The sequence below is a fragment of the Pristiophorus japonicus genome, chromosome 15 (genome assembly GCF_044704955.1).
Source record: "Pristiophorus japonicus isolate sPriJap1 chromosome 15, sPriJap1.hap1, whole genome shotgun sequence".
Taxonomy (NCBI): Eukaryota; Metazoa; Chordata; class Chondrichthyes; family Pristiophoridae; genus Pristiophorus; species Pristiophorus japonicus.
Genome location: NC_091991.1, coordinates 138,897,926 through 138,913,825, shown reverse-complemented (window position 1 = coordinate 138,913,825; position 15,900 = coordinate 138,897,926). Strand labels below are relative to the sequence as shown.

Genomic DNA, 15,900 nt, shown 5'->3' with positions numbered 1-15,900 from the left:
CCTGACATTCCAGGTCCCAAACTACATATTGAAAATTTGCAAGATGCCTGTGCTTGGATTCTGTTAACATGTGGTGGCCGTTGCACACCAACCACCACACGGGCTTGACAAGAGCTAGGTCTTGATCCAGTGGCAAGGGTTAACCAAGATGTCTGGAGACCAAGCTCTGCTGCACGGACCTAGTGCGCACACATACTCCTACTGTTCATAGATCGCAGTGTGGGCTGGCCCATGCTGCCCCTGGGCCCTCACCTCTTCTGGACCCCGAACCCTCACCTCTCCTGGGTTCCGAACCCTCAACCTCTCCTGGGCCCCGATCATGACGCTTCTGGGCCCCGATCTCTCACTGCTCCTCCGCCCCAATCAAAAATGGAGCAGTCAATTAGTCTCCTCTTATCTTGGAGACATCGAATAGCGACATACTGTTATCACTTGAGTCTTGGAGCCTCCGCCGGGTACCTAGCAGACGGAAGACGCAAGTAAAGAACTTTTCTTTGTTGAGCCAAGAGGAGCAGGAGGGCTCCTCTGTGCCCCACAAGGAAATTCTGGGCCTTTGCCGCCCCGGGCTCCTCCCACCTGTCGACCCATGGAACCCTGCCGAAATTTGAGAATGGCACGAATGGGATTTGCTGACCTCCACATAGAGCTCAGAATCACAACAGTTATGCTATAAGATCAACAGGTTGTGCTCGTCGATTGCTCATTTCTATTTGCTCAAAGTCCTTAGCTTGATAGGAAGCTAGCGGCACCAAATGTACTTTGTCCCCTGAATTTTGTTTCTCAAATGTTGAGGATATACACCGAGGACAAGCTACCAATAAAGTTTGAAAGCTACCTCTAGAATTCATTTCTGCGGCTTACTGGAGGTCTAGCTCCAGTCCAGGCAAGTGGAAGGAAGATGTCATCTCTCTCTGATTATTCAGCAGTCTAACTGTTATGAGAATGGCAAGTCTCTCAGTCTGCTTCTCAGAGTCTATAATGAGTTTGGCACTCTTACTCTGCTAACCAGTCTTTGATGAGGATGGTCAGTCTCTCAGTCCACTTCCCAGAATGTGTGATCAATATGGGCAGTGTCTCTATACACTTCCAGAGGCGATGATTCATTTGGAAGCTCTCTTACTCTGTTAGCCACTTTGTGATGAATATAGGAAGCCTCTGAGTCCACTTTCTGAGGCATTTGATCAATACTTTCCCAGAGCCTGTGATCACTATCAGCAAGTGTCTCATTTAGCTAGTCAGTCTTTCATGAATACACCAAGGTTCATGATCCACTTTCCCAAATCCTAGATGAAGATAAGCAGTCTCGCAGCTCACTCACCAGAATATGAAGTATAGGAAATCTTTTACACGGTGCCAGAGTCAGTGAACAAGGCAGCCTTTTCCCAGAGACTACAGCACACACCTACCCTCTCATCGGATACTTGTTCAAAATATGCAATGAGCAAGAGCAGGAAGCACAATGGCAACATTATTAAGTGTTTCACCTCTTGAATCACGGATGGGGGCTGTGAGCTTTGCTCTCATAATTCGTCACATGGATTTGGTCAAGTCATCAGGAAAAGCTACTGAACCAAAACCAAAGGGAAAGTTAAAGGGTGTTTCATCCTCAGCACATCTCATGCTGATAGCTTAAGAGTGTCAATGCCACGGGTCTCGGAGCAAATTGTCTGAAGCCATCCTAGTTCTTTTTAATCATTTATTTGGGTGGCGCTGGCAAAGCCAGCACTTATTACCCATCCCTAGAAGCCCTGTGAAGGTGGTGGTGGGTTGCCTTCTTAAATTGCTGAAGTGGCGTGATGTAGCAGTTTGATACAACTGGGTGGCTTGCTAGGCCACTTCAGAGGGCAGTGAAGAGTCACCTACATTGGTATATGACTGGAGTCACATATAGGCCAGACCGGGTAAGGACAGCAGGTTTCCTTCCCTAATGAACATTAATGAACTAGTATTTTTTTTAAACAATCAGACAGCTTCATGGTCACTTTTACTGATAACAGTTTCATATTTCCAGATTCAAATTCTCAAACTGCCTAGTGAAGGAACATTGAATGAAACAGAGCCACCTTGAAGAGGAGAATAAAACAAAAAAGGAGCAAAAAAAGTTTGAATTGAATTGTTACCCACTTTGTCCTTTGTCGGATGTTGGGGTGTCACTTCTAGATGTGCTGTTGCTCCGGGGAACATTGCACCGTGTTGCACATCCAACTAGTGTAATTCCTGCTAGCACCCCTTCTGTTCCACTGGAGTCATCCGGATTCAAATCTCCCTCTAAAAATATCTCTCCGGCAGGATAGTCACTCTCGCTAGCAGCTAACACAGAAAGAAAAAAGAAAGGTCTCATCTTGCTGCAGATATAACAAAGTTTAAAAAAAAAATTAATAGATAGCATCCATAGTCACATGGTTCAGGAGACTTTCAAAGTTTGTTTCTTATGAGTCAAAACTTTCAACTTCAACAATTTCAAAAGTTAGAAGTAGGAATGGCAAAATGCTTCAAAAGTATGAGACTTGAGATTTCAAAAGAATTGTTCCAAATCCTGATTCCCAGAAGGGGACAACGACCAGGCTCAAAATGGAACCTTTGCTCTCACTGTGACCAATCTGCTTATCGAGTTCAACCAAGTCGGCTACAGCATACAGCTATAAGCTCCCTCCATGTTAACTCAACAACAGATGGGAAATTGGTCTCGGGCCGAAAACCAGCTTGAAGTGGGTGGCGTGCTGACCATACAGGCCCGAAACTGAAGGCCCAAGGCTCGCTAGAAATTGAGCTTCAAGCTTCATCTACATAATACCAGCAAATTGCAGACACCAATCGGGCGTTCTGGTGCAGCTCGCCGGTAGGGGCCTTCTGAAGATCATTCGACCTGGATGCTGATCCGCCCTACCTGGGGAGGGGGGGGGGGGGGGGGGGGAGAGAGGGGGAGAAGTGGGGAAGAGAGTGGGGAGAAGTGGGGAGAAGTGGGGAGAAGTGGGGAGAAGTGGGGAGAAGTGGGGAGAAGTGGGGAGAAGTGGGGAGAAGCGACCAATCAGCAGTTTGCAATATTGCTGTGGAGCCAAGAGGTGCACTCATGCCTCTCCTGGCTCCATGGTAGGGTAAGTAACAAAACAAAAACTTACTGTTCTTCAGTGGCCTCCAGAGGTCTCCAAGAACCACTGGTTATGCTGCTGTAGACTCGCATACTCTGCCCAGTTTTTCTTAAATTGGGGGTCAGGGTCCTGAGACAGGTGCTAGGCCCCTGACTAGCATATTCAAAGGGCCTAGAAAACTGTTCAGACAGTTGGAAGTCGCTGTGCACATCTCGGAAGGATCGGGCACTAAAGATCACATCTGAAATTGGTATCCCCACCTCCTATTTCTCGCCCAGAAACTGGGTGCAACAGGGAGCAATTTTTCGCCCAATGTGTTTACTCCCAGCCTCAGAATAGCATTCTTCTAGTACCAGTGCGACACTTTGGTTTCTTGCACTGGCAATCCTGATAGCTTTCTGAGTTTGAGCTTGTAAATGTTAAATATCTCATCCTTTGAGCTTATATAGTTTGGAGACTGGGCTGAGAGACTGCCCAAACTCATTCATTTAGGACTCTTCAAAGCCATCAGAGGAGTGTTTATTTCTTCTTACTAAGTGTAGTGTAGTAAGAGTTTACTGTAGCGCTAGTGCAGGAGTAGCTCTAGAACTCTAACACTTTGTACACCCAGCCCCTATCACAGTGAGGAGACAGTTCTAACATACCCAGACTTCAACAGAGAGAGGGAGAAGTTCTAATTCATGTTACCATTCCCTCTAGGGGAGAGGACATCTCCAATCCATCAGCCTGGGCTGGACTTGTTCACATGTCAACTTTATATTCCACCCAGCTCCCATTCCATATAAATACTTCTACGTTGAAGAGTGCAATCAGCTGTGTTCTGCTAATATAATAGTCAGGGAGAGATAGGTGCAGCAGGTGTCCAGTTCCACCCGTAAAAGCACCTGTGCAACATCCCATAGCATCCACCAACAGAAAAGGCTTCTGCTTAATTAATATTCTAAAGGTCTGCAGCCAGTGCCAAATATGGGGGCTGATTTTCTTGGCATCTGTCTTTCGGTAATGCCCATTGCTCGGATGAAAAGATCAGGAAAAAGGGGATGGAGACCAGGTCTCCGCCCCTTGATGTTGACCCGAGATTCCATGGGGTTCCCTTTCGCAGAACAATAGCCAACATACATATGTAAAAGAGGTGCGAGAGGGCCTTCCCAGACTCCTGCCTCAATTTCCATGGGGGAGCCACACATTGTGACACCCTGAGCAGCAAACGATTCAAAAAAAAAATTCATCAGGAGTGAGGTGCTCTCGCTGTTGTTGTACGTGGCGTAGGTCTGGCCCATACCCCGCTCCTGTGCCGTGGCAGTCACCCGAGCCGTCTTCCATTTCGTCTGGAGATTGAAAATGGACCGTGTCCGCAGAGACACGATGTACAAATCTCTGGACAAGGGGGAAAGGACGTTCCGAACGTGACCCTCATCCTGATGGCCACCTTTGTGTGTGGCTGCATCAAGCTGTGCATAGACCCTTCGTACGCAAACATCAAGTGTCAGTACGTGCTGAGATTCTATCTGTCCCCGGTGTTGCAAAGGATGGGTCTGGCCAGGCTGCCGCGGAACGTTCCAACCAGTTGGACCATGCCTCAGCACCTGTCCTTCGTGGAGAAGTTTTTCAAGAAAAACGCTTTTGACCACAAGGCCATAAAGCAGTGGTCAGCACGCAAGGTCCTGGATGCCCTACAAAAGATGATGGATCCTGTCGGACGTTTCCCCGAGCAGACTGTTGAACTCGTTTGGCAGAATGTCTCATTGCCAGAGCTTTCACACAAGCACCAAGACGTAGCTTGGTTGGCGGTGAGGAGGGCCCTACCAGTCAGATCGTTCATGCACAGAGACACGGCACTCTGCCCCCGAGTCGGCTGTGGTGTGGACGAGACTGTCATCCGTCTCTTTCGGGATTGCCCCTTTGCAAGGCAGGTCTGGAAGGAGATGCAGTGGTTGCTGTCGCAGTTCATCCCAAGCAGCTCCGTAACACAGGACTCTGTGCTCTGCGGACTGTTCCCAGGGACACACACCGAGACAGACATCACCTGCTGCTGGAGAGCCATCAACTCAGTAAAAGACGCACTTTGGTCTTCCCGAAACTTGCTGGTCTTCCAGAACAAGGAGATGTTCACGGCCGAGTGTTGCAGACTGGCGCAATCCAAGGTCCAGGAGTACGTGCTGAGGGACGCATTAAAGATTGGTGCAGTCGCCACAAAGACACGATGGGGAAGAGCCACAGTTTAAGGCCCTTCCGCCACGGTAAACCCGGGGGATGGAATCAGAACCCCTCGGGCTGTACTTGTTAACCTGCTTGCATACATAGAGCACCATGTATTAAAAAACACCTGTGTTGTGCCATGTATAATGAAAGTCTCTGCACTGTTTAATAACTTGTAAAAAAAATGTAAATGTATCCCCATCCGTTCCGTGTACTGCTTTCATCTGCATAGTGCTACATGTAACGTGATTGGTGATCGGTATTGAAATGTATCCTGGAATCTAATGTAAACCTGTTCTCATCTGCTCCATGTAATACCCTTATTTGCACAGTACTAGATGTAACATGATTTACGGATTGTACTAAACTGTACTCTGAAATGAAATGCACACTAGTGCATTGTATTGAACTGCTGCCAGCATCCAAACGATTTGTATGGAATTGCTGACCGCAATGTTAACTGAGCTATTTTCCAGTGTATTGTGAAAATTTTATATGAATAAAGTATATTTTTGGAAAAAAAAAGATTGGCTGGTACCAGTGCTCCCCTGGAGGGACTGAGGAGGCTCAGTCACAAACCAAACAGGACTCCAAAGGTGAGTGCAAACCCACAACATCTTCAAGCCTTGGAACAGCAGCCAAAAGGTATCAAGGCTGGCAGCCAAGCCTGCAGCCGCAGTCCATTTTTCTCCACACTTTGCCAGCATACAGCCTTGCCAAGGAGCGGGACTGTGCTGTGGGCACAGCCAAGCCATCTTTATTTGGCTACAGCTGAACTTGGACAGGCACAGTGCACTTTTGATATACTGCACCTGTCCAACTTCGGGGCACAGGACAGCCAGGCTAATTGGTCCCATTATGCGTGTCAGGGCAAAGTTTTTAAAAACTGCTCATGATGCCCATATCTTGAGGATGTCCACACTTATTCCAGGGTGAAGGCAATTTGAATGGTGGGCTTCTCGGAAACATAGTTACCCACGAAAAGCTGCCTCATGACACAACTATGCAGCCACAATATCCACCAGCAAAGAGCAAATTACCAGCGGGGTTAATTTCTCATGACACTATGAGATACACTCCTGGCAGGGAGCCTCCCCGGCCAGCCACACATATACTCGGAAATCGCGGGTACAATTTCCCCAATTTTCTGTCCGTTGTAGATATTATACATTCATTCCTGCTGGTAGGTGCACATTTGGAAAATCGGGCCTTGTAACTCAATCTAACAGCAGTTTTACTTCCTGTCATCAATTTTCAAATAAACTGGATCTATTCCGCAACCACGATATAATTTAATTTATTTTTCTTTACTTTCTACTCCTTTCCGGTCCCATTCACAACGGTCCAGCTGACAGGTGAAGCAAATTCCCTGAATACCATGCTACGGCTCTGCAGCAGACTATAAGGGGTACACAGGAAAGGCCTTCACCCAAAACTATTCCCCAAGAGAAGTGCAGTAAATACTTTGGCCTAGAAATTCAGGTCGTTTGCGCCTCCCCCGGGGGCGCGAACGGAGCACAAACGATTTTTCACCCAGTCGCAACGCCACTAATGACTTCCGCAAAATTCCATTGGTGTTTAGCGGCGACAGTAACCCGTAGTGCCCCACTCTGCTGGCGATGACAACGTCATCACCGTGCGCAGTGCCCCGGACTCTAAATTGGGCATCGCCCCCTGAAGCTGCGCCAAGCAATGCCAGCGACAGCTTCAAGGGGCGGGAACCAAGCGGCAGGCCGCTCGTGGGGCGATATTTAAAGGGGAGATTGTGGCCATTGGAAAAAAAAGTCTGCCGACTTTTTTCTGCATTCTACTCGAGTGCCAGTCTGTCGGCATGGCACCCCTGTTCCCCGGTGATCCAGGGAGGCCCGTTTCTTCACAGCAGAGTTTGCAGCTTGGGCCCTTCCCTTTAATGAAGGGGAGAGCACCTCCTACACCGCAGTGCTATGCGGCCCAGTGCGTAGCGCTGTGCCCTGCTCCCAACCCGTCCGCCCCAGAAAAGAAGTGGAGTGCATTATTTTGCGCTCCACTTCCTTTCGAGGGCAGTAACCCAAATTTTGAGAGCGGGGTGGGACTTCCGCTCTGGCGCAAAATGTCCTGCCTCCCGGATGTTACCGCCCCCCATCGGGGCGCAACAGAATTTCACCCCCTTTGTTTGTAAATGCATTTACAAATTTGCAGAAGAAACTATCAGGAAGGTATTTTGCTTATACCCACACCATAATGAATTATATTGTATAAAGTCACTAACATTTTTTTGAATCCAGCTGTCATGATTGAGCAGACTTATCACTGGAGTCTACAGACTCAATATTGCTGCCTGACGGTTGGAGTTCACTCACCCGGGACACTGGTAATACACAGAACATGAGCGTTGCACACTATAAACTGGTCCATAATGGTGCCAGGCTGGTTGGCATCAATGATCACTATTTTACTGGTGGAGTGGGTGCTAGTGCAGATCCACACACGGCTCGAGACATCCTCTGCACTGTGGACCTTAAGAAGGGAATCACAAAGTCAGCAAAGAACTGACCTAGCAGGTGTACACAGGAGGGAATGGATGTGGTTAAAATGAACTACAGACTGACAACAAACATTTACATTTGGACAAGTAATTATTAAATCTGCAAGAGCATCAACATAAACGGTTAGTATTACATCTATGCAGCTGTGCATGTTCCATGCTCCCTTCAGAAAGAACGTTTGCATTTACGGTGTCCCAAAGCGCTTTACAACCAATGAAGTACTTTTAAAGTGTAGTCACTGTTGTAATGTAGGAATTGCGGTAGCCAATTTATACACAGCAAGCTCCCACAAACAGCAATGCGATAATGATCAGATTATTTTTTTAGGTGTTGGTTGAGGGATAAATATTGATCAGGACACCAGGGAGAATCCCTCTTGCTCTTCTTTGACTAGTGTCATAGAATCTTTTACATCCTCCAGAAGGAGCAGACGGGGCCTCGATTTAACGTCTCATCTGAAAGGCAGCACTCCCTCAGTACTGCATTGACGTGTCAACCTGGATTATGTGCTCAAGTCTCTGGAGTGGGACTTGGACCCACAACCTTCTGACTCAGCGACGAGAGTGTTACCCACTGAGCCACAGCTGACACCTTCAGCAACCTTGTACTAATTCTGGAAAATGTGCTTCTGACATCTTTGTAAATGATGGAATAAAGATGCCAAAGGCAAATGAGACAATGCGCATTCACAACATGGATTTATGGCTTTTTCTTTAAATAAGGGCATGAATCCCTCTATTTTTGCCAAGTCCCCCGCCCACCCCATCGCTCTTAATATTGGTGGGTCTTGCACATCCTGCCAACAAAGTGGAAGCTAAAAAGCTTCTTCCTAAATATGCATTATTACTCAGTGCTGTGCTCTTCCCCAACACCATAGACAAAGGACCATGTCCTTACCGTTACTTATGCAGTGTTGTGTCCTTACACCACCTTGTGCAAATCACAGTGTTCCTATCTGCCACTTGCATCTTTAGATTGTTATTTTAACCACACTGTATCTCATTTACCTTCTTGTTTTTATCGGGAGAGCTGTGACTGCTGCTATTTTTCCCATCCTTCTCGGTGTCAGAGGTTAGGGGGTCGCAGCTGCGCGAGCGGCCCAGTACATTCCCGTTATCCATCCGCTGCGGCTTCCAGCCTGTCAAATCTACACCAGCTGCACACCAGAGCTGTGAGAAATATAAACACAGCAATAGTCATGGGAAATACCGGAGCAGCCATCTCCAAACTTATATTGGGTGCCAGCAAGATTGGAAACTCTGATGCCTATAAAGGTTCCACTAAATGCTGCTCAACTGGTGGTTTGAAGGATCAACTGTTCATTTCTGTTCTAAAGAAAGGTCATCGACCTGAAGCATTAACTTTGTTTGTCTCTCCACAGATGCTGCCTGACTGGCTGAGTATTTCCAACATTTTCTGTATTAATTACCTGTTCATTTCTCCTGGCCTCAGTCATTCATGAAGGTTTGATCCCTACACAGAGCAGATTGGAGTATGTTTCACTGCAGCAGCAACGCAGGAGGCTATTATTAAGATAGGACTTACATTCTCCTTTCTTCTACATTTCAAACTGTTCTCAGATCTAACACAGTTGGAGCATTAGCTGTATTGCTTTGCGGAAGATTGCTAGCTGGATGGGGAAATCTTCCTCTATCTTTAGGAAATGTCTAAATGTGTTATTCGTGCTGTAAAAATTTCTAGCTAAATTCGAAGGTCTAGCTCAACTTTTCATAAATTGTGAACAATATTATAAAGTAAGATTAGCATAAGGTATAGAGCCGGAGACACTTTCAAATCCCCATTTTCTATCCAGAAACTGAACAATTATCATTTTGTTTCATGTTTTACTCTGGTGCACAAATAAGATAACAGTCCTTACCATCTAGCTGCAGGACTCACAGAGTTGCTATAAAATGTGGCTATAGACCTCTCAAAGTTACTACAGAATGAGACTGTAGGCATCACAAGGTGACAACAGCAGAAAATCCTGTCCTTTCAGACTTACCATAGCAAGGTGCACAGGGTTAGTACAGAAACCTGAATGCGGCCTTGCAGCATCAGTATAGAAATGGATTTGTAATCTTCACAGCGTTACTTCAGAAAAGGTGGCAGATCTCACAGGATTGTTTCGGAAATAGGACTTCAAGTGAGTCAAGAGAAACTTTACACTGAAAGCTTGTATTGCTTATATAGAATATATATGGTGGCCTCGAAAAGCCAGAGGACATGATGCTGCAGGTTACTCTGGGAGTACGACTGCTGATGACCGTGGCCAAATTTGTCAGCATGGGCCTGGCAGGCACGCACAGCACTGCGGGGCCGTCTCTGGCACCCGCCTACCCCATGCAGCCGTAAAATCTAGCATTAGCGGACTTTGGGGATGGCGGGGGGAGGGGGGGGGGGAAGGTTGCTTCCCTCGGCCCCCTGTGTAAAGGGGCTGATCTTGATTTTTTTTTAAATCTGGCCTTTCTTTGCTGCTTCCCCAGAGGATCCCTATGGATTTTCAAGAATTTGTAACATATGCTGAGTGGTCGAATCACTTTCATTCATTTATATTTGAGAGAAGGCAAAACAGGAACAAAAGAGAATCGGTAAAGTTAAGAGAGGGAAAAGCTGTATCCATTGTTCAAATTAAGAGGTGAGGTTTAGAATTATTAGTTATAGAAAGTCCTGTATTTAGACATTATATATAAAAAGAACTGTTTAACAACATTTTGCAGAGAAGTCTGATGAAAGAGGAAAGCTACCAGCTAGTTTAACCCTTTATTAGGTTTTGGGTTATTTATTCTCAGTATAAATACCAGCCCTTTAGTCTGCTGGGATGGTCTGCTTATTCTGTGATAGTTGTTAGATTATTCTCTCTCTGCTGCTGAAAAGTATTGGGCCCAAGTTTGGTCAAACCCAAGTTTGGTCAAACCCAAGTTCCGCCCATGTACTTTCGAAAGGACCGCTAAGATCCTGACAGTACTTTGGGCGGAAGTTTGGTGGAAAAACTTTGGGGAAAAACCACCTGGTGGGAAAAATGGGCCTTACACGCCAATTCTGGTCGGCAGCAGGTGGTAGGTTGCATTCTGGGCGGCAAATGCCATATTCGGCAAAGTAATGCTGAGGATAGAGTCGGGCCCGGGGTGGGGGGGGGGGGGGGGGGGGTGGGAAAAATAAAAAATTTTCAACACATGAAAAAAAAATTACAAATCCTTCAGAGGACCCCATCCATCAAAATCCCTACAAAAGAAATGAAGAAAAGAAGTGCACTAACCTTCTTTTGCAGGTCTTCATACTTACCGTTCAGGTGAGACCTGCCTCCATGCGGCGGACTCTTCTGCTGTTGCAGCGGAGGACCGCCCGGACCAATCTGGGGAGTCAGCGGGCGGGAGGACTTTTGTGGGCGTTGCACGCCGGCGCACACCAGCGGACGCTCCCCAGCGGTCTTCTCTCCCCGCTGGCAGGAGGACCTGACCAAACTCGCTCGGAGGGGAGAGCACCCAGAAAACATGGAGACCACCCCGAGAAAACACGGCGGCAGTAACTAGACCAAACTCGGGCCCATTATATTAATTTTGTTCACAATACTAAATTTTGTAACTCTAAACATATAGGAAGAATAGAAGCAATTGTACGGCAAACTATTTAAAATCTGTGACTTTTGATGTGTTGAAAAAGTTTCTAACAGTCTGTTTATCTAATTAGTGTAATGTGGCAAATAAACACTGGGGCCAAAAATCTGCAGCCTTTTCACTGGGAGTACGCCAACAATTGGGTTGGGGCTTGGATATGCCTGGTCTTTACCTTGTACCAAGAGTGCAGTGTCTGCCACCTCACAGAACCAGTGGTGTAAGAAGGGGCTGGGCTGGGCCAGGCTGGGGGCTCGCAATGTCAGGAGTTCCCCTCGGTGGTGGTACAAACCCAGGCCACCGAACAGCAAGTTTGGTTTTCCTCCTGGTAGTCCAGGTAGCGATCATGACCTGGAACCCTGGATATTTAAGGTTTGCACTATTTTGCATTTTTAAAGCACCCTTTTACATAGGGGGCACCACTTTTATTATTGGCCTACTACTGCTCCTATTTACTATGTTTCTACATCCAAGGTGGTCCAGATAACCCCCAGACTCAGCACAGTTTGTGGTATCTGGGGGAAGTTGGCCACCCCAGTTACACGCCTAGTGGTACAGTTTCCCACTATTGCCATAGCAATTAAAGCCGGCCCTACAACCTTTGGCGGGATTAGCAGTGGAGTTTCCCAGATGGGTGAATCCCAGCACTTAAGCTAAGATAGTTCCCTCCTGTGGACTTTCAGCCCTTTGATTTTCACTGCACTTAGCTGATTCTTACAGACCATTGAGGTACAAAGAGAGAGACTGAGGCCAAGGAGTAAGGAAAGGTAATGAGTACAGAAACACAATGCATAGTGTCCATTAAAACTGGCCAGAAACATACCGAAAAGCCAAAGTGCCAAATCTCATTGCATCATAGAATTTTTAAGCAAATGTCAGGCATTAAGAAGTTAGCACTGAAGTAGTTTCGACTAAATTGTAACCTTCCTTTGCTCTTAGTTCATGGTTACCTTCATGGTTGGATCCTTTGCGACCAATGGACGGCAGTAGACTGGGATAGGGACATTCTTCATACGATTGTCTTCCTGGCTGCCATTAGGACTCAACTAGGTTAAGAACAAGAACATCACTCACTTTTCTGGTTAAACAGTTGCATTATCATCTTATAATGTATCTAATATTAAATGTGCACATACAAATGTTATGCATGTCGTTGTTCATGGAGAAGAAATTGATGTGAACCATTCCGTGACCAAAATGAGTTGGACCACATGAAGGTTATTGACTTTAGTTTTGAAGAAATCCTTGGCTCGTCACACATTTGAATGAAATTGTGTGAAGGGGAGACTTTAGGGGTGGGATGGGTGAGAAACTCAAGGGGGAAGTTAGAATCTCAAAATATATTCATTACCTCTTCCTGGTTGAATTCATCTTCTGCTGCTTGCTTTATTTCTCCTGTCTGCTCCATTGTTAGTCCCTTTTTGCAGGACACAGTTGTGCAGCACACAGCAAACAGTAAAAATCTAGGAGGCATTGGGTGGGCTATATTGTGCTGCTGCTTTTGTTGTGTCTGACCAATTAAACCCTGGAACGTCTGTTCCGTTATAGCACTGGTGGCAGTATGGACCACATTGCCTTGTCTGTGCGTAACGCAGTGGTGTCATGAACTATGGCTGCAAGGTATATCCTTGGTCCCCTAAAAGCCTTTCTTGGCTGATGAAATAATGATGGCACCATCACAGGATGAAGGAATCATGGGAGCTTCCAGGGAAACAAGCATTTACGAGCATGCTTCTGTTCCTTTGGTCGCAGACCACCTGGACATTCACGGAGTGATAACCCTTTCAACTCATGAATGGAGCTGCAATAGGGATAGAGGCATCTATGACTACATACATATAAATATATATGGAGCAAAGGCAGCAAAATGAAGTTGAGGTGCAGATCAACCATGATCTAATTGAATGCCAGAGCAAGTCCAAGGGGATAAATGGCCTACTCCTGTTCCTGATGTTATAGTACCAGACATCCCTCTGTGTGCTATTTTAAGAGATTTTAATCTTCTATTAAAGTACCAAACAGCAGAATGTCATACTGTCATACATTAAATGTTTGCATTCTAACATCACAAGCAATCATTTCTTGCCCAGGATTTTTAAGTCTCCAAGCCAGGATGGTGCACAAGTGTGTAAGACAGAGATATGCCATGCCGTTTTGGGCTCCTACCTGTTTGTACTTTGCTGGGAGGCTCCAGCCACACGACTGCAGTCGGCCGTCGTCATTCCTGACATGGTCCCTCACCTGTCGGTACTGTTCGCGTTTCAGTTCCCGCCGAGCAATTGATGTACAGTCTCTGAAAGGAGAAGCAACACTGTCACTGCACTGTTTAAAGAAAGTAGAAGAAAATGTTATCTGAATGCGTGAAAAAGAATGGCGATCCATGTGGCTCAGGTTTAAACATATCCTGGACCACAACTGTATTTCTTTTGTGTTCTGACAGCCCCAAAACCTTTTCAATAGAAGCATCTTCAGCCTTGCTACAACCACACAAAAGTTTTCCACAAAGCACTCAGCCTCTGTGACAAAAGATGAAAGGACATTGACCTGAAACGTTAACTCTGTCTCTCTCCCCATAGATGCTGCCTGACCTGCTGAGTGTTTGCCAGCATTTTCTGCTTTTATTACAGATTTCCCGCATCTGCAGTGTTTTGCTTTTGTTTCAGACTCTGACAGTTCACCTTAAAACTCATCTGACCATTTCAACAGCATGATCAATATTTTTAAAGTACCCAGTCTGACAGACATGTAATACTTCAGTTGCACTGCAAACAAGTTACAATAGCATTGGGCCAGATTTTGCTTTGAGCGGCAAATGAACATTACATTTGCATCAGCCCACAGACTGTCTGTCGGGTTTTGCACGGGAAGGTCCTGTCAGCCATGATTCAACCAGACACAGTTACTTAGCAAAGTCCTCCCTGAGACTTAATTTAATTAAAATCCCAAAAGCCTCAATTGACCCACAATAAAACAAAACTAGGCAGAAAGGCCATAAGAAAAACTTTAAGGCTGAGAAATTGGCCTCCTTTGCGTCTCCCATTATCACCTCCAGGGGGCGACAACGGGGTGCTAAGTACTTACCAACTGGGCACAGCGAGAAAATCGACTCCCGCTATATTCGGCGGGAGATTTGCAGCGACGGTATGGCATTGCACTTGATCTCCTTCGCCTTGAAGTCATCGCCGTGCGCATCGTCCCGGTAGCGCCCGGACACGAACTTCGATTCTGCCCCCTGCAGCATCGCCAGGCAAAAACACTGGCAGCTGCAGGAGGTGTTCATTGGGAGTACGGGCACTTCGGGCGCGATGCTTAAAGGCGAGGTGGCCGAGGTAGGTAAAAACATTGCTCCCTGATTTTTTTTTTTTACACAAGTTTTCCCCCGCGATCGATCAGCCGGCACTCTGCTGCAGTGCATCGGGCTGATTGGGCCGGATAGCGGCTGCTGTTGAGGTCCAGGTAAGTTTTTCCTTTGCAGAGCCTGCAGTGATGACCTTTCCCTTTAAAGGAGCCTTCCAACGTAGCAATGTTGCACACCTACCACCCCACCTGCTGCCTCTTGCGCTCCAGGAATGAAGTGGAGTACTTGATTTAACGCTTCACTTCCTCCCTGGAGCGCAAAAGCCAAATTTTTTATAAATTAGAAAACATTAGCACCTGGTGCTAATTTTTCCAACTTTTAAAAGTTAGCATCCCAAACGGGGCACCCCCAAATTTCTCCCCCAAAATATATTAACAACCTTCATGTATGACTTTTACTGAACATTACAGGATCTTCTTCATCCTAAATCAACCACAGTCCAGTGCATTGAGCCCCAGCACCAGCAAAGTTCAATGGGCTTCTTTCCCAAGACCATACAATGTCCATGTGTTCTCATCGTGACTGTGACAAAGTTCAATACCCATTCTTAATATTTACCCTTAAATAATGATGTTGAAAAGTTTCAAAAATATGGTTGTGTTGTAATCTGTGTGGCTACTACCTAGTCGGATATCCCCAATTTGCCCTATGAAGTACGACATTTTTTTATCTTGAAATAAAACATCTCACAGATGATTGCACCTAAATTATAACTCGGTGAGCTGACAATGGTTGTTCGGCAATGTTGTTAGTATTTTTTTGTTAGTAGTGCAGATATTCAACATCAATAAACACAAATGAAAGGCATCAACCAACCCATTAGGACTTTGAAAACTAGGCCAGTGTTCGTTGAGCTCGAAAGACTATGACGTCGGTGAAGTGTGAAGTCCCTGCTATAAACATGTCCTATGGTGCAGTCTTACTTCAAGTATTTGTATAGATGTTGCCCCCTAAAATCCACAGTTGCTCGGTCAGTGAGACCAGACATACTGGCAGACCAACTAGCAGTTGTGGGGCTCACGATCGGATCCAGGCTGGGATTATTTCCTGGTGGGCTAAAAATTCGATTCGGCACGAAAACGGTCGTGGGATCACAATGCGCGATCGGCCTGCGC

The 15,900-nt window shown here is 46.2% G+C and overlaps 1 protein-coding gene across 4 annotated transcripts in view; it reads right to left on the bottom strand.

The window, feature by feature from the left end:
* Positions 1 to 15,900, bottom strand: part of mapk8ip3 (mitogen-activated protein kinase 8 interacting protein 3) — a 255,509-nt gene that overhangs the window by 58,896 nt on the left and 180,713 nt on the right. For all 4 annotated transcript variants that reach the window (XM_070900984.1, XM_070900985.1, XM_070900987.1 and 1 more), the window contains 5 exons: positions 13,594 to 13,720; positions 12,378 to 12,473; positions 8,821 to 8,982; positions 7,628 to 7,784; positions 2,125 to 2,310 (listed from right to left, as the gene is read on the bottom strand). In XM_070900984.1, coding sequence (XP_070757085.1) covers positions 2,125 to 2,310; positions 7,628 to 7,784; positions 8,821 to 8,982; positions 12,378 to 12,473; positions 13,594 to 13,720 — 728 coding nt within the window. The remainder of the gene's footprint in view (positions 1 to 2,124; positions 2,311 to 7,627; positions 7,785 to 8,820; positions 8,983 to 12,377; positions 12,474 to 13,593; positions 13,721 to 15,900) is intronic.